Source organism: Dunckerocampus dactyliophorus, chromosome 13 (genome assembly GCF_027744805.1).
Source record: "Dunckerocampus dactyliophorus isolate RoL2022-P2 chromosome 13, RoL_Ddac_1.1, whole genome shotgun sequence".
Lineage (NCBI taxonomy): Eukaryota > Metazoa > Chordata > Actinopteri > Syngnathiformes > Syngnathidae > Dunckerocampus > Dunckerocampus dactyliophorus.
The window spans coordinates 25,227,882-25,247,377 of record NC_072831.1 but is presented as its reverse complement, the minus strand read 5'-3'; the positions used below and the strand labels follow the sequence as shown (position 1 = coordinate 25,247,377).

The 19,496-nt window shown below is 41.7% G+C and overlaps 1 protein-coding gene across 1 annotated transcript in view; it reads left to right on the top strand.

The window, feature by feature from the left end:
* The first annotated feature begins 9,207 nt into the window (after positions 1-9,207).
* Positions 9,208-19,496, top strand: part of spred1 (sprouty related EVH1 domain containing 1) — a 45,464-nt gene continuing 35,175 nt past the window's right edge. The window contains exon 1 of the mRNA XM_054796118.1: positions 9,208-9,940. Coding sequence (XP_054652093.1) covers positions 9,909-9,940 — 32 coding nt within the window. The 5' untranslated portion in view covers positions 9,208-9,908. The remainder of the gene's footprint in view (positions 9,941-19,496) is intronic.

Here is a 19,496-nt window from a genome sequence, read left to right as displayed (position 1 = left end):
GCCATTTGGCTCCTGTGAGAGCTGTCAGTTGATGTGATGATCTCAGTTTTAGGAAGCATGGCTAGTTGAGATCAATTAAAAGGGAAAGTCTTCAAGTGTGCATGTGTGTGTTGCTTGCTGACAGACGTCTAAACCACCAGCTTACTTCCTATGCTCTGTAATTTGCTCCTTCATCTGGTGGGCCTGGTGTGAGCTCAGGCAACGGCCGGGGAGAGAATGGATAACACGCCTTCAAAACCGCAGGAGGAACATGACATACTCATATTTACTGTATGTCTGAATTCAAATTTATGTGCTTGTTTATGTTGTTTCTAGGAAGCTGTTGTATACACACTGGTGTGGTTTAGGGTGAGCGTCATCAAAATTGCATTTCCCTTTGGCCGCATATTAAAATTACAAGACACACACTGGGTTAGTCAGATGTAGAAAATGACTGTTGAGAACAGTAATGGGGCCAACTGAATAACAATGAAAGGAAAAATGAATTGGACCACCCTACCCTTCATCATGAACAAAAAACACACACAGGTGCATGTGGCAGAACCTTGGCTCTCTGTGTGTGTTCAAGAAAAAGAAGAAGAATAGGGCCCAGGCCACATTCCAGCCCTACCTCCTAGGGCGAGAGAAGGTATTCAACATTCCGCTGCCTGCATATCAGGCCAGGTGCATACCGCAGTACACACATGCACTCTGTTAAGCACACATTTACAACATAAAGTACCATAACTTTGGTAAATATTACCAGTGTAAGCATTCGCAGTATGCGTGCATGCAGCCACTTATAGGTGACCGTACCTTTAGACTACAGTGGAACACGCCCAGAGCTGAAAAATATATCACAAAACTCAACAAATCGGGCATTCAAAGTATCATTTCATTGGACCTCAGCTCTGTAAGCACCATATGATTCAATCCACAAGTGTACTTTGCAGTTTTCTTTTTTTCTTTTTTGTGATGCCACCGCAGAAGGATGCCGAAGAAGGGAAGTGCGATGATAACCATTGACCCAGAATACAGTTAAACTGCACACTGTGGAGTGGCCTTCTATTGTGGCCACACTAAGGCACACCTGTGCAATAATCATGCCGTCTATGAGTAATATTTCAGCGAGGTAGGCCTTGAGCGTACATAGAAGAAGTTTCACATCTTTGAGTTCAGCTCATGAAAAAGGGTACCACAAACAAAAGTGCTGTATATATTGTTATTGAGTATATACTCCTGATCAAAAATTTGAAGTCTAGTTGAAAAATTGCATGAATTTACATTTTGCGCTGTTGCATTTGACAAAATGGGAGTGAGACCAAAACAAATTTGAGTAAGCAATTTGTTACAAACAACCATTAAATTGAAATCAGAGGTTTAAAACCGCAAAAAATAAACTAAAATAGAAATAAAGTGTTCAAAAAAGGACTCGGTAATGAGTAGCGCCCCCATTCTTGTTTAATCACCTCTAAAATTGGTTTGGGCATGCTTGATGCCAGTGTTTCCAAGAGACTAGTGGGAATGTTGCTACAGGTGGTGAAGATGGCTTCACGGAGGGCATCCACTGTCTGGAACTGATGTCCATTTTTGTAAACTTCCCATGGCATCCATCCCCAAATTTTCTCAGTTGGATTTAAGATCAGGGGAACACGCAGGATGGTCTAAAAGAGTAACGTTATTCCTCTGGAAGAAGTTCTTCATTGTGAGTGGCAGTGTTGTCCTGTTGAAAAAGCCAGTCATTGCTACACAGACGAAGGCCTTCAGTCATGAAGGACGCCCCCTGCAACATCTCCACATAGCCATCTGCCGTTTGACGCCCCTGCACAAACCGAAGCTCCATTGTTCCATTGAAGGAAAAAAGCATCATGATGGCACACTTTCCACTGGGCGGTGTGGAAAACATCTCAGGTGGGATCTCCCAGTCATGCCGGTGACGTTGGAAGCCATCAGGATTGTCAAAGTTATATTTTCATCTCATCAGAGAATAAAACTTTCTCCCACCTTTCAATGTCCCGTGTTTGGTGCTCTCGTGCAAATTCCAGATATGCGATTTTGTGGTGTTGAAGGAGACGCGGCCTTTGGAGACGTTTTTCTTCTTAAAACCCTTCTCTTGCAGTTGCAGTCTGATGGTTATTGGAATGTACTCGGCACCTGTAACAACCTTCATTTGGGCCGAGGACGGTCCTGTGTTGGACGGACAGCCACTCAGATCCTCCGGCACAAGGTCGGTGACGTTTTTGGGTCAACCACTTGACTTTTTTGTTCCATAACCCTCAGGATCTTTTAAAAAGTTTCAAATAACGGCCTTGCTTATGCAGCTCAACAATCTGCCTGCGTTCAAAGAGAGAAAGTTTTTTTGCCTTTGCCATCAAGATAGGGTGACAGTATGAACACCTGACAGAAAATGACACTGAATCCACAATTTTTGCCAGGGTTTGAGCTTTTAAAGGCTGTGGTCTTGAAATTTTTATCAGCTGATGAACAGCCTATTTCAATTTAATGCTCAACAATTTTTTGGTCTCACACCCGTCTCTTCTTTTTGCATTTTGAAGCTCTACTTCGAACCTCCTTATGATCCAACAGTGCAACATGTAAATTCTTGCAATTTTTCAACTGGTCTTAAAATGTTCATATTGAGCGTATATCGCACGTTCAACAATGCAAACTGCTAAACTGCTAAACAGATGATCTCTTTCATTTGTGTATGTTTTTTTCAATGCATGGATTTCATCTGGTCTCAAGCGGAGGCTGAGCTATTTATAGCGCGCCGGTTGCACGCGGCGTGAATGTACAGCTACAGCCTCGTTTTGAAGTTCATACGGTGCTGTGATTGCGCGGTGAGTCACACATGACACTGCAGACGGGGGTGGTGTGGATGTGTGGATGCGCCGCTCGCATTTCCAAACGCCGTTTCATTTACCAGGAGACTTGCTTTGCGGGTCGGGCGTCCCTGTTGATTCGCCAAGAATAAAACAGTCGGCGAAATGTTTTGTTGAAAAATGTGTGGGGATTCTTTGTTGATGTTAGTCTTAAAAAGTCAACATCATCTTGTCGGCTTGCATTGGTCAACAACACCAGAGCAGAAGTGCCATTCTTTGATGTTGATGTGCTGCTTCCCCCTTGCACACAAGTTGTTGGTTGCATGCTATTTGACAGGCACGGGACGCCATGCTCGACAAGCCCTGAATCGCACCATTACACTCCTTCACCGTGACGCTTCCTTCCTCGATTCTCATATTCTCCATCGCTATCCTGAACCCTTTCTTTCCTTCTCATGCGTGCATTTCTTCCTTTTTGCCCAGCCAATTCCCGCCTTCCTCTCACTCCCCCCGCCTCGTCCCACTTCTCACCCCTTTTCATGTTGCGACTTTTCATCAGTGAAGTGCCTTCCTGGCCCGACCGCCGCCACCCCACCCCACTCCCTCCGCCATTCAATGAATGGATGCCACATTAGGGCTAGGGAAAGAGGGGTGAGTGGAAAGACAGGGGCTAACGCCATCCTACTGTCCTTTCTTCCTTTCTCCCTACCACCCCTTTGGCTGCGGCGCAAATGGTATGTTCCACAGCAAGCACTGCAGAAATTGAGAGAGCACATTGTTGGCAATCTGGCTTTGCGGGGGTCATTTCCTGACTCGTGCGTCCTGCTCCTCTCTTGACGTTGGTCCCCACCCTTCCCAGGGTGTCTGTCCTTTGAGCGTTTTGGCTGCCCCCCCCCAACAAACACCCGCCTCCCTGTCCCCTTTTGTGTCAGAAAAGCTCCGACATCTGAAAACAATCAAATAATCTGGGCACAATGCATCTCTTCATGGAGGGGTCCTGGTGGTTCCCAGATGAGCGGGAGGATTAGGTCGGAGGAGGCCAGTAGGGGAGAGCAACAGAAGCACGGATGAGGGGGGCCACGCAGCTGAGGAGGGGTGGGGGCCACTTATTGTTTGAAAGGTTCGGGAAGTGTATGTTTATGTGTTTAGTTTTGGAAGCTGCATTAAACCTTTAAATGGGAATGTTTTGCCTATGGAAGCTTTCCTTGTTGTGTCACATGTGTTCCCACACTTACCCTTTCCACATGATGCTAGGCGATGCTAAGAATTAGCATTAACGTGACGCATTTTGACAGAAATTTCAAAGTATAGTCGCAAAAAAATGGGAACAGAAGGCTTCATTTGAAGGAGCCTTCCTATTGGGATATGCATGAAAGGTAGTCATTCATTTTCTATGCCGCTTGTACTCACGAGTGTCGAGGGGGAGCCTATCCCAGCTGACTTTGGGTGAGAAGCGGAGTACACCCTGGATTGGCCAGCCAATCGCAGGGCACATATAGAAAAACAACCATTCACACTCACATTCATACCTATGGACAATTTAGCGTCGCCGATTAACCTAACATGCGTGTTTTTGGAAAGAGGGAGGAAACCAGAGTACTTGGAAAAAACCCACACACGCACGGGAAGAACATGCAAACTCCACACACAGATGTCCAACAGAGATTCAAACCCAGGTCTTCCAGATCTCCGGACTCTGTGGCCAACTGGCTAACCACTAGGCCATCGTGCAGATGAAGGGTAGTGGTCACCAAAAAATGGGAAAAGAAAACAGGCCACAAAATTAGCATATAGAAGGCATTGAAGGACAGAAGCAACACATCCTGGAAAAGAAAGCCATATCTGAAGCAGCCTTAAGACGCATTTGAAGGAGCCTTCTAATATATACAGTAGGAGGCCAGTAAGCATCCTAGCAACCCATCTAAGATGGACTAAAAGGTCGTATTTGAAGGAGTCATACGGGAGTTTGTGAAGGATAAATGCAATGCACTCTGCAAAAAAAATGAAAAAGCAGGCAGCATTTTAAAGAGCTTCCAGAAATGGGAGGCTGTGAAGGATAGTAGTGATGCATTGTGGAAAAGAAGGCTGCACCTGAAGGAGACTTTGAATAGGACAGGAGAGACACCACAAGAAGGTCACACTTGAAGGAGGCCTTGTATTATGGCATATAGGGTAGGAACGATTTTACTAAAAAATGGAAAAGGAGGCTCCATTTGAAGGAACCCTCTAATTCTGTAAAAAAAAAAAAAATGCTAAAAGACTACATCTAAGGGGCTATCCACACAGGAATGTTTTCAGGCGGAAATGGCAAAGTATTTTATCATATCAGATGGTCATCCACACGGCAACGGTGTTGTGGGTGCCCTGAAACGATATTTACTTGGCCACCCCAGTGAAACATTTTTGGCTCATATGGGAAGCTTTGAAGGATTGCTATTTCATGCAAAATACTTGCAAAGAAGGACACTCTTGAAAAGATCCCGCGAATTAGGGCAGCCTTCTCACTGTGTTATGATTGTCATTGGTTTTCAAATGCAGCTGCTGAATTGGGGCACTGCTGATATTGAAATGTTCAGATGAACGCCACCTGTATCCCCCTCGGCGTCGTTCAAATCAAGACACCCTGTAGCCGCTTGTAGAAGGGGTCTGGCTGATTTAACAGTGGTCAGAGTTCCCCGGTTTCAATGTTCCACTATCACACAAACATCTGCAAATGCTTGCACATGACCCCACACAGCCCCCCGCCCCATGCTGTTCCTTCTTGTCCCCATGAGAATGGTAAATAGTCATCAGTAACTTCCCCTCCAACATATTCATTTATCCCCTCTATCCTGTGGGGTTGGCCCATGATTACAGGGAAGCCAACTGAAGCCGCCCAAATAAACACCCCTCAGGCAGCACCGGGGTCTGTCCACCTCACCCTAAACACTAGCTTCCACCAGCTAGATCAGGTTTCAATCAAACCCACGCACAAAATGGCTCAAGCATTGACAAAGTGGCTGAAAACGATGTTGTCTGCATTACCCGCATACGAAATAACACAATAGCTTTAATGTGCACATGCAGGAAGCTTGTAAAATAGGATGGCTCATTTTTTGTGGTATTCAGATACTCACGTAGTTTACATTCTGGCCATTGAAAGGACAAGGACAATCCCAAATATGTGTTTTCCTCAAGGGCTTTGCAGCTATATTGACCTTCCATCTGAAGCTAAATCCTTGATCGCAATCACAAGGCATACGTAGTACTCTCATGTAACCATCAAAATGGGGAAAAAAAAGATTTAAATAACTAGAATTCCGAAGACAATGAACATGTGCATGTGAAGTTTCATAGTGGCCTTACAGTACAACAGTAAGAACCAGTCAAACATGCCTGGAGGCCCCTCTCGCACTTCCTATTCCTCTACACCTTTTCTACTCGCTAACCTACTATTAGGATGCCTAAAAATTGCTGCCTTGTGAGGGCAGGCGCTTGCTAATCATAGGTTTATACTGTTGGATTTAGGGACTCAGCACCTTTGGTCGAAGCCACACCTCTTGACACTACCTTGCCAAAGGTTCACTGAAGTTGGGCACTGCAACCTGAAATAAGAACATCCACAGAAACCGCAGGAAGTCATCTCCAAAGTTCCAACACATCGTGTGCAAAGAAAACCCATTACGTTCCTGTGACCGGATGCTGGGATCGCTGGTGTTTGGAGGTTACCAGAGTAAAAAAAAGACATCTGTGGCGCCCCCATGAGTTGTTCTGTGTTTGGAAGACAACGTAGCATCAAGATATCCTCAAAAGTCGTATAATTATTAGACAAATGGTCAATGACGTTCGGGTAATTAGTTGCGAAGTCTCACCCGTGCCCCTGCAAAGACATTTTGCTTGATGCCGGCCATGTTTTTCAAACAATTTTACTTAAAATGCTTGTGTTTGTCAGTCCCCTAAAGGTGTGGACCAAATTTTGTAGCGATTGCAGTGATAAACACCCTAAAGAAGGGGTGTCCAAACTTTTTTCAGCGAGGGCCACATACTGATATAGGTGAAAAGAGTATTATTAGTGTGAACTTTGGTCTTTGCTCTTTTTTCCCCATTTTTGCAGTTGTTTTTTTTTTTAATTTTCCAAATATTTAAACTTCCTTCTTGTAAATGTTCTTCTTATAAAATTATGACTTTATTCTCATAATATTTTGATTTTATTCCCATAATATTATATTTCCCTAACCGAATTTTCCAGGAATTACAATTTTATTTTGTTTTGTTTGTTTCTCATAATATTACGACTTAAAAACAAACAAACATATTTCTTCTTTAATATTTGACTTTTTCTTGTAAAATGACTGCCAATTGTTATTATTTATTTATTTATTTAGTTTTCTTGTGTTAAGTTGTATTTTTTTAAATAATAAAAAAAACAGTCACAGGCCGCAAATGGCCCCCGGCCATTCGATCATGGGCTTCTTTGTGACAAAAAGTCCTTCCACGTGCTCATTATTTTTAAGTTTATACAACAATAATGCTTCATATCAATCTTACACCTACAGTATTGTGTGTTTAGGAATCATAAGGATAGGAGAAAACCCTAAGAACAGAACATACTGTAGTACTACACAATGCAAATTACAGTATATGATATTTGTCTCCAAGTGATGGCCCTGTGAAGTCTCTCTAATGTATATTTCACGTGGCTTAAGCCCGCTTTAAAGCCTTGCAGAAGTACAAAGCAAAAGTTCTCACACAACATGCTGTCACTATGACAACCAGGCAGAATCATTTAGCTTGATCTCTTGCCATTCCACACAACACAGAAATCCAATAACATTTGAGTATTATGCAACCAGGCCAACGATTCAGGCTCTTCTGCAAAAGCTTTTAAATGACTTGAGAAAATAAGGCACTGGTAGGTCCATATGGGGATTTCTGGTAACTTCCATGGTGGTTTTTATTGTGAATAGTGACCATGTGGTTGAGAGAGTATGATGGAAATGGATGGTTTTAGCCGTGAATAGCAACACAGATGCAAAAAACATACAAACAAAATCCACAAAACATTAATCTCAAGTCTCGAGTCAGGTCTAAAATCAAGGCATGCAAGTCCAAGTCAAGTCTCAAGTCAAGACAAGACAGGTTGAGTCGAGTCTGAAGTTACAGGCTTGAAATTTTCAAGTCCTAGCACTGTTTAGTGTCTGCCAAATAGAATTTATTGCATTTGGCAAATACACTGAATGCATATTGAATTGTTTTATTTTTTAAATAAAATAAGACCAATGTGACACGACTTAGTCACAGAAAAAGAGTGCTGACATAGCATTCAGGATTTAGTCAGTGCACACAAACATAATACACACGTTCGTTGTTTGTCCTTAAACCTGTCCTTAAACTGCCAATGACAAACCTGATTAGGCGTTGATGGATGCAGTTCAATGAGGCAGATTCAAAGGGAAAATATGTTGTCTTACTGGAAATTACATAATAAAGATCACGGCGGTGGAATACTTTGAATGGGGATGCATTTGACTCAACACAATCACTGAAAATCTCAAGTTGAAATGTTGTTTTTAGTGGGATGCTCTCCCTAAACGCTCTGAACTCCTGTTTCCATGGCAGTGTGGTATTATAACTGAAGTTACTATAGCACCAAAGCAGCCCAGCTTCGCATGGTGTACTCCTTTAGACAGCAAACTTGAATGAACAGCTCCTCTGCCGGTGGAAAACAAGTAGTGCACCACCGTTGGCTTCGGGTGCTTCAAGATTAATCCATTACACACAATCGACCAATTTCTTAACTGTCAATTAATTGATTAATTGATTATGCTCATCCCTAGTGGGGATACTATGGCATCAATGGGACGGTCCATACCAAAAATCCACATTGTTTGTTTGCCTTGGCAGAGGTCTACACTTTTTATATAGTCTGTAGGTAGCATTAATGGATTTTTTTCCTATTCTAACTCAATTTTATATATTCTGGCTACTTTTTACTAAAAAAATTCCACATTCTAATTCGTGCAAAAGGACAAAAACAATGGCACTGTGTTCTTATTATTTCTTGAAAAATGGTCAAGTAAAAAGTATCGGCGATACTGTCCGTGTACTTACGTGGTATCGGATTGATATCAAAATGCGCAGTATCGTCCACCTCTACACTCTTGTATCAATGCGTGATTGAAGGGAAACTTCTTTTGGGAAGAGTGCAGGGACTACTTTCCGCCAACTCCGGAAAGAAGCACTTTTTTGCGTTTCGTTTGTCGCTTAAGCGATGTGTTATTTATCGGAATGTAGGGTTCTGTATATGAAATCACTTGAATCGGCGCGTTAATGCGTTTAAATCCAACATTTCTTTTCCACTCCGCGGAAGGATCTAATTCTCTCCAGCGAGGGTCGACACATCCGCCCAGTTTTCCGATGCCCCCCCCCATCTCTCCCCTCCCCTTGTTGAAAATGGAGTTCGATTAAAGCAGATGTCCGCGAACTTCAGAGTTACAAAAACTGCCTGCCTTTTTTAATATTTAAAACATCGTCGGTGAACATTTGTGGATTAAAAACAAACGTGGCTTCACCCCCTCCCTTCCTCCCTCCTTTCTTCCCTTCCTCCATTTTTCCTATCGCGGACATTACTCGGACACGTTGGCGGAGCGAGGCTGTTTTTTTCTCTCTTTTAACAACAAGGACGCTTTTTCAAGTGTTGTCCCGGCGGCGGACATCAACTTGGCGAATGGATGCTCGACAGCCCGACGCGAATAAGCTGGCAAACATTACAGGCTTTAACATTTTCTGCGTTTTTTGAGGATATAACACGTCTTTTCCCCCCCGCATCAATCGCCTTGGGGGCTGTGGTTGTTAAAGAAGATGGCTAATTTTGTGTCGGATTTGACTTCCAGGGAGGAGAAATTGTCATTCCTCCTAGCGATCGGCGGCTAAGGCTAGCAGCACTTCTTTTTTTCTTTTATCGTTCTCGTATTGGCTCGTTTTAAACCTCACACCCCACCACAGATGATACTAAACTAAACTAAACACGGCTTGGTTGTACATGTGAAGGAAAATGGTGAATTTTGTGCTGTTTTGCAATGCGCCGTCGATGCTATTGCTAGGACTCGGATCTCCGTGAGGAAGAAAATGAGTGAAGATTCAACAAATCCAAACAACGAGTGAGTATTAATCACCCCCAAAACTCATCATATTTGACGTGAACATGCAGCAAAACCTACGTTTGTTACCCTGCGATGCTTGCTATTTGCTGCAATGTTTCGTCAAGAAAAAACACTTAACATGTGAATGTGTGTATTTGTCAATGGTGACCCTTTTATTAGAACACCAGTCCCGTATTTAACTCATTTTTGTAGCATATGTGTGCAGCTACAACGCACAATCTATCCTAATATGTGTATTAGACGATATTAATAATATGGCGATGTTAGCATGTATGCGTATTTCAGGATAATACGGATATGCTGCCATGTTGTCGCATTGTTATGGTTAAAAATGCCACAAAGAGGTGCGTTTTTCGTTAATGAAAAGCCTCTTGAAGGCGGAAGATGCCATTTTTTCCTCAATCGCCCTCATTTACATATCACAATCTCCATTCATAAAAAAGACGCTCCCGTGCAACAAAAGCACCCATTAAAGCGTCCGAGCGTGTCAGAAATGTGTTTAATGACGATCATTTGTTCGTAGGTGGTTGTTTTGAAAAGGTTTTAAGGTGAAAAGGGGTGGCGAGTATTGTTTTACACCGCTGATCCCTTGTGTGCGCTTGTTGACAGTCAGTGAGAAATATCTGCTTCGGGAGGTGCTGCTGGTCACATGATCCCCTCCATTCATAAAGTACCTGGCAGGCCCATTCACACAGCACTGTACACTGTTTCGCATTGCAGCCACGGTCACACAATGATCACATTTCCTTTTCTCTGCATTTCTTAAACTAACGCTGCCTATTAGTCGAATGGGCGTTTTTATTCATGTCGTCCCTGTGACTTTGATAACGTGTTTGTCACAGAGGAAGTCATGAGCTCCCCACCCTCTTTTTTGCTATTTACTGGACACTGACATGCTTTTTTTAGTGTGTGAAACCACACAATTACGCCCAATTCGGTGCCTTGCAAGGGGTGGGCGTATTTAATTTGCTTGTGTCCTTGAATAGACAGAACATACCTGGGTCTGTGTGAATCTCTGGAAAACCAGCCCAGGACTTGGCTTCTAATGGCTGGTTTATGCTTCTGTGTCGATTCCACGTCGTACACAACGTTCTGACATAGTGTGCACCGCCAAAAAATTCTAACTTCACGATGATTGGTCGCCTTACAGTTTGAGGTATTTTTAATAAGATTTTTCGATACGGTACAGAGGTGTACCGAGTTATAAGGAACACATTTGAGTGAGGACAGAAAGTATAACTTCCTCGAGTCTTCTTTGTAAAGAAATACAGCGCAGCCCAGTGTTTGGCTAGCAATAGTGCCAAGGAGAAGCCAGAGCTTGAAAGCGCTTGTCTGTTGTTAAAATATCCTGTTTGGGAGCACTTCACCTGGGAGCTCTGAAATAGGAAAACGAAGAAAGAGATTAGACAAGACAAAGAGATTAGGGACGGGGCTACAAGCTGGAACGGTTAATTCTGCACTTCAGGCAATCAGGACTTTTCTTTCAAAAAATGTGATAAAGTCTTCTATTCATTTATTCATTTTCTATGCCGCTTGACCTCATTAGGGTTGCGGGGGTATGCTGAAGTCTATCCCAGCTAACTTTGGGGTAGCTGGGAGCAGGCGGGGTACACCATGGACTGGTCCGCCAGCACATATAGACAGACAACCATTCACACTCACATTCATGGGAAATTTAGAGTCTCCACTTCACCTCCATCCATCCATTTTCTATGCCGCTTGTCCTCATGAGGGTCGCGGGGGTATGCCAGAGCCTATCCCAGCTGACTTTGGGTGAGAAGCGGGGTACTCCCTGGACTGGTCGCCAGCCAATCGCAGGGCACATATAGACAAACAGCCAGTCACACTCACATTCATACCTATGGACAATTTAGAGTCTCCAGTTAACCTAACATGCAAGTTTTTGGAATGTGGGAGGAGACCAGAAACCTGCTGAAAACCCACGCACGCACAGGGAGAACATGCAAACTCAACACAGAGATGCCCAAACTTCCATATCTCCTAGCTGTGTGGCCAGCATGCTAACCACTAGGCCACATACGTCCATAAAACAATGCGATTCAATTTAAGTCACATTATGTGCAGACTACACTGGTTACGTTTGAGACGTGTACACGTTTTGTTGGAGTTTGGTCAAAGTACATAGGCCTGTCACGATAATTGATATATCGATTAATGAAATGATTAAAAAAAAAAAAAAAAGGGGTTAATTTTGGCGGCCTCGATAAATTGACATGTGCATGTTTGTTTCGTCTCTCTTTACCACACAGGCTGGATGATAAGAGGGTTCACTCTGCATCTGTCTGTGCAAGTTGGTACCCCAGTGGAATGAACGGAGAGAGTGAACCCTCCACTTAGACATTACGTGAGGCGGGGCTACTAATAGGTGGATACACAGAGTGCTAGCAGCAAGTTAGCCTTGTGAGCCAGCATACGCTGGCATGAATGAAGGCACAGAAACGATGGTTTCTTAGGCGAATGCCACAGCTCCAGTGTGGGAATATTTCGGTTTTAAACAGAATGAACAAGGTGAGCGCATGAACACAGACGAACCCATATGTCACATTTGTCATTTGACATTCCATTTAGAAAGTTTATTTCTTTTGATACAATGTACTCTCATTATTATGCAATGTAATTAATGAAAAAAATGGTCTCAAAAATGTCATGCCCCTCAAAGTGACGGCACCCTCTCTGGTAGCCCTTTGAGGAGACTGACCCTTGTATGTTTTGTATTTTGTTTCCTTACTTTCTTACTGTTATTGTTTTCTTACTGTACCAAAAATGAACCCAACCATGATATTAAAACCAAGATATGTACCGAACCATAATTACGGCATATCGTTAAACCCCTAGTTTAGTACAGTATGTCCTCTGTGTACCTGACTTGTTCAGAGGGTAGACAGGCCACCTTCGCGAATGCCTGTACCTCCGATTTTGCATTGTTTGCAATAAAAGTGGTTGTTGGAACCAGCTTACTTCCAGCTCCGATAGTATTCTCTGACTTTCTTTTGTCAGGAAGCTCAAAAGCTAAACAGATGCTAAACAGGTTACGGAGTTGACTCACTGGAGAACACCCGCACTAGCATTTTGGTGGAGAATTGGATCACGACAGTGTCGGAAGTGATGGCGTAGTGACTACACGGAAACATAAACCAAACTTCAGGTTGAGAGGCGGGCCAGGGCAGGGCACGGCATGATTGCATGTCATACAAGGGCTGTAATGCGATCACTCCTCGCAAGTTCTTCATGATGACTGGATCATTTCATAACAAATAAATAGGAATACTCAAAATAATCTAACCCACGAGTGCAATAGACTCGTGTCCTTTAATTAGTGCGATTGCTCCCCTCACAAGTAATAACATGACAGGCGCACCTTCCAAAATAGAAACACTTGGAGCATCTCAAAATAATAAGTCAGGGAAATTGCAGTAATACAGCAGCATAGAAGTGATGTACGAATGCTTATCGTCATGCCAGCACATAAACAAGGAGGTCAGCTTATATTCAAGGTCTCGCGGTTTACACATGCAAACCAACAGGCTTTCGCCATGCAACTGATGTTGCTTTTTCAGGCTTCTGATTGGCCAAAATCTGCATGACAGCTGGTGAATGTTTTTATGTGGTCTTTTGTTTTTTTAACGCCACTGTTGTTGTAGATTTAGATTTGTTTTAATAAGCTGTGCATTATTATTGTCATTGTTTGCTCTCCATCACGTTTAATTTGTTGTAATCTGAACACATACGTAGTGTCAACATCAGCATGCCTGTTTTTTTTGTTGTTGTTGTTTTGAATCCAGTGTTTTCCAGCCACAAGGCCCTGAATTGGGAAATACAGCTAGAGGCTACATGATGTGCCGCCGGGTTTGTTCCTCTCTGCATGGTGGCGGCAGCTAAGATGGCGAAGCGATCCAAACATTGTTGCTAGGATTCCACCACCTGTCTTGCTTGCTTTGCTGTATGATTCATAGAAACGCAGAGGGAGCTGAATACTGAGGTTTGCTGCAGCCATATTCACTCCTTTTGTTGTTGTTGCCTTTTTTTTGATAAGGTTTTGTTACATAAGCCCTGATATGATTTTTGTTTATCCACATAAACGTGGTATAAGACGACACCCTGGTTTTTCTGGTATGATGGGAGTTGGTCAAAGTTAACGTATACACTCCTTGAGTACCTTTTTAGTCACTCTTTTGCAATCAGAAGTTAGGTTTTTACTGCATAGTACATATTTAGTGTAGCTAATGAGGCTCCTGCTGGAAGCGAAGAAGCAACTTCAAATGCTCCTACATCAGGGGATCCAAAGGGCGGACCAGGGGTGTTTTTATTTGCCCGCAGCACATTCTAAAAATATAATCTAACCAGAAAACCTAAAAAATAAAATAAAATTGAAAAACTCAGCAGTAATTTTACAATAAATTCAAAATTTTTGGGAGAAAAAAGTTGCAATCCAATGCGAAAAAGTTGCAATAGTACAAGAATAACGTCCTAATATTATGAGGAAAAATGTCACTGTAGTTAGCAGCATAAAGTTGATATATTAAGTTTAAAAAAAAAAAAGGTGTAATGTTATGAGAAACAAACAAAACAACAAAACAATGAATAAAGTTATCATTTTTGGAAAATTTATTAAATTAACGTGATGAGAGTAAAGTCAAAATATGGGAATAAAGTCATAATTACAAGAAGAAAATTTACAAGACAAAAATTGGAGTTGTTTGAAATGCTTGGAAAATTAAAAAAGAAAATGGAAACAACTGTAATTTTACCAGAATAAAATCATAATATTAAGAGAAAAGGTTATATTGTAAAGATTAAAAAGAGGTGGAAGTTTACAAGTATGAACTCGAAATGTTAATGGGAAAATGAATGTCCTTTTAATAGCATAGAGTGAACAAATAGTCATATTAAGCAAAACAAAATGAAGTTATATATATTTTTTAATTAGATTTGGGGGAAAGTTACAATATGTCAATAAAGTCCAAATATAATGGAAATAAAGTCATAATATTACAAAAAGAAAATTACCGAAAATGATTTAAGAAGAAAGTTAAAATATTTGGATAATTAAAAAAACAACGCAAAAATGGGAAAAAAGACAGAAAAGAAGTTAATACTAATAATAGGATTTTTCACCTATGTCACAAAGCTGAGCGGGCAAGGATTTTGGCGATGGCAGTTCGTAGACAACTTGCTGCCGCGTCTGTTCCAAGGAGCGCGTGGGGGGCAGGAGTGGTCAGACATTGATGGGAGCTGCTTCGCTAATACCTTTTTAAAATAATTTTCGGTTGAGAAGAACTTTTGCCTATGTCGTTGACTACCTTTTATCCAAGTGTTGCGCGATAAACCACGCTTTACATCCTTGAGTACCTTTTTAAAGTATCGGTAATACACGTCTTTTGATGACGTATAGGTCGGATGTATGCGACCTGACCGTTCATTTGGAAGTCGCATCGCATACATATCGAATTTATATCCACATACGAGTCGCATTATAAGAAAATCGAAGCTGTGCTGTTGACACTGACATGAAAAAAATTAGATACACGTCACATATGAGCAAAACAATTGGAATTGACCTGTAGTGTGAACATAGCCTAGAAGTCATGTAAAATCAGAGCAAAAATACTGCATAGAACTGTCGCTCTGGTCAAGTGGAGCTGAGTAAACATGCTTCAGTTTACAGTGAGCAACAAGAAGCACAGCTTCTACTAAAATCAAAGTTAAAACATTGTTGGAACTCGAAAAATTGAAATGCAGCCACCTGGAAGAATGTCCAGCGATGCTACACGGCGGGCTCGGAAGTGAGGTTTCTAGCAGGGAAAGGAAATAGTGCGTAAAGTCCGCCCATAAATTTGATATGGAGCTCAAACAGTGCAGCGTAACGATGAAAGACATATACAAGGAAGTATTCACGTGTACTGATTGGGTGTTAGAACGCAAATCGAGATGTTATAAGCATTATTTTCATTATGTCTGACACTGACAGACTTGTTTTCAACTATTTTGTGTCGTCATGCACCACACCATGTACACACACAATTGGAGCAAATAATTTCAATGAAATTCACCATTATTCGCTTTAATTTCCAAAATATTTTGCAGACATACTGAGTGCGTATGTGGGCATAGCTTGTGCTTGCCCTCTCCCCTGTCTGCTAATCGTAACTGCCTCTAGGTCACGTGGTTGAAACCCAGCAATAGGATTAAATGTTAATAAATGGAATATTTCATGGAACATAGAAAACCTGTGAATGACTTTCTAAATGTGATTTTTACCATTATTAGAGCCCTGTAAACACGCATATAGCCACCTTTTACACTCCTGTTATTCATCGTTTACGTCACATTATGCAATTGCAGGGGCTCGAGACGGGTGCTAGCTAGCGAGCTAACCAGTTAGCCTCAAATTTAATTCTTCTAAACTTAGGAAGCCAAAAACGTACCCCTTCCACATGGAATAGGAAAATAACTTTTATTCACTCTACAGTGTATAATATCGGACATGCCATGGCTTACATTACTGCCACCTACTCACCAGAATACTACATATCACTTGTATTTCAGTATGGATTGAGTGATAACAGACCGTAGTCTACCACGAAACAGCGACCATTAATTAATTAATTAATTAATTTTTGAAAAAAAAAAAACGTGATATAGCGAGCGACCGATAATCGAACCGTGATTTGCGAGGGACGACTGTACATGTATAATTTTAAAGCATCGCCATCTGGGGTAACTGGTGTAGTTGCTTATTCCTCAACAAAAACCCTGCAACTGTACACTGTATTTTTGTTTTGAAAGAAAGAGGCGACTGTGACTTTGGCAAACTGGAATAGTGTAATCAGAAATTTAATGAAAGCATGTGCATGCAACTTCGCTGACGTTTATCTTGCATGTTTTTGTCTTCAACTGTTTTATCTCAATGAAGAACTTTCAGTAGTTCTGCTGAGCATTATTAATGTTAGTGTCATACATGTATTGAATATTTTATGCACATTTGACCAAACTGACACCTGTAAAGTACTTCTCTTTTTTTTTCTCCAGAATTACAACAACGGGTTTGACATGTGTTGAAAAAGGTAATTAGAAATCAAGCTGGTGGATTGCTGTCATCCCTGGCCTATAAAGTGTTCCTCCAGTGTTTACGGGAGTGAGGGTCATTTGGCCTCTCAGTGAAACGATCATGTATACAAGGTTACGGCCCTGCATTGTTTGAAGACTCCTGCTGTGCCTCACTATTGTCTGCTGCCGGTCAGGTGATTCCCCGACGTTCTCTCTCAACTATGTCCTTTTCCTATCTGCGTGATTGATTTGACAGCTCAGTGTTTTTTATCTGCCATGTGGGTGTTGTGATCTTATCACCTGAGGGCTGTTTTGCACTCCCATTCCTGTGGCAGAGCTTTCTCAAACGCATTCCTCCTAAACAGCCCTCATCAGGTCATGAAATGACAAAGGGAAGACAGCTACTTCAGCTGTTAGGGTCTCGTGCTTTATGGCCGGGGTAATTGCTGATATCCTGTGGCACTTATGTTAAGCTAAATAATTTCCCGGACTATTTTATAGATGGTATTTCTGGGGCTGTTGGCTGGATGTGACCTTGTGCACGTACCTTTACGGCCTAATCTATGCCAGACACGTCTTCCCTTTTCACAAAGTCTGTTGAGTTGAACACATGCTTGGTTTTGCTTCTGCAACTTTTAGGGAAGTGCTGCTTGTGACTACAGTGGTTTATAGAAACGAATGACACGTTACTTGTTGAAGTGTACACGAGCGCAGTGGAGGCATTCAGAGTAGATCATGTGTATCAGGTCCGAGCTGGGTGTCCATTCAGCAGTTTAAACTTCTGTTTTTTTTGTCGATCTCGTTCTGTTACAAACACTTCTATCCATTACTAGAATCTGCATAAACATGAACAAACAAGGGAATTACTTTGTGATCATGACAATTTCTTTGGCTGTACTAAAAAAAGGCTCCGATCAGATGCTAAGATTGGTGCACTTTAGCCACAATAATGCAAAAATTAGCTGGAATGTATAAACAACTGGGGTTAGCGTGTTGGCCACGCAGTCAGGAGATCGGGAAGACCTAGTTTCGAATCTTCGCTTGGGCATCTCTGTGTGACGTTTGCATGTTCTCCCCGTATGTGCATTTTCTCCTCCCACATACCAAAAACATGTTAGATTTATTGGCGACTCTCAATGTGTGTCTATATGTGCCCTGCCATTGGCTGGCGACCAGTCCAGGGTGTACCCCGCCTCTCGCCCGAAGTCAGCTGGGATAGGCTCTAGCATACCCCCACGACCCATAAACGGTATAGAAAATGGATGGATGGTATAAATAACTGAAAAATTGCCAATGTTACCATTTAAATTGGGCACCTTTTGCAGATAACCATAACGTTTTATAATGATTAGAAAATATGTCAATGAGTAAACCCAATTAAGGTGTGTACTTTATGTGTCAGTGAATAAAATGCCAGTTAATTAAATGCAAAAATCTTTACATTTATTGATGCAAAATATCATTGGACAACTTTTCGAATGGGATGTCAGCCTCTGCAGACATTGCTACAAAATCCTCAAAACTGCAAATGAAAGTGAAGCAAACTTTTTTTCCTCTGAACTACATTTATTAGGGTCCTGTGAAATCTTTTCTTTTTCCCCCCATATTCCGTTTCTTTAGTTTCAGTTTTTTTAATTCCGTTTTTTTGAAACACTTATTTTATCACCATAGATTGTCAGTGAATAAAAGGCAAAAATCCTTACATTTATTGATGCAATACAATACATACATGTTATTGGACAAGTTTGCCCAGTATTTTTCAAACTTTTCATTGCTACAGAATCCTCAGCAAACGATCATATCCGTGCTTGTGGTTAAAGATGATGTAGTTCATTATTATTATCGTTTCATTATTGTAAGATGTTTTTTAAGACACCCTTATTTTATTACCAGTATTACAGGATGTGCGGCGTTCTTCTTTTGAAGGCCGGAAGTATGGTGTGTGTTAAATGTATTTTGAGCTAGCTGGGTGCCTCTTGGCAGTCGTGGCGGGCACGGGCATCCTAAAATGCTCTGTTGCATTACCTAAAACACAACTTCGGCGCGCACACACACACACAGCCGCACTAGCATGCTCCACTAAACGAAGCTAACCCAGCCAGTTTACCTTGGCCATTGCTGTAAGTGAGATCACCTACAGTGTTTGTGAGGACATGCCGCTATGAGTGAAATATTTTCCACCACAGACTTTTCTTCTCCTCACGATGACAGCATTTGTTGTCAGTTTTTGTGAGATTCCTCGTTCCTCGAACTGCAAAGGTACGCCCCGATTAGACGTTTTATTGTTTTATCAGTCAAACTATCTGTTGAGTCATCCCTTGTTTATTCACAGTTAATTGGTTACAGACCTGACCGTGATAAGTGCATTTCCGTAAAGTACGATTTCTGATTTATAATTAAAATATTTTCATATTTTGAAACACCCCATAGTCATCTTTATTACCCAATATAGTAAACATAAGAGAAAGAAAATAAGCCATTTAAG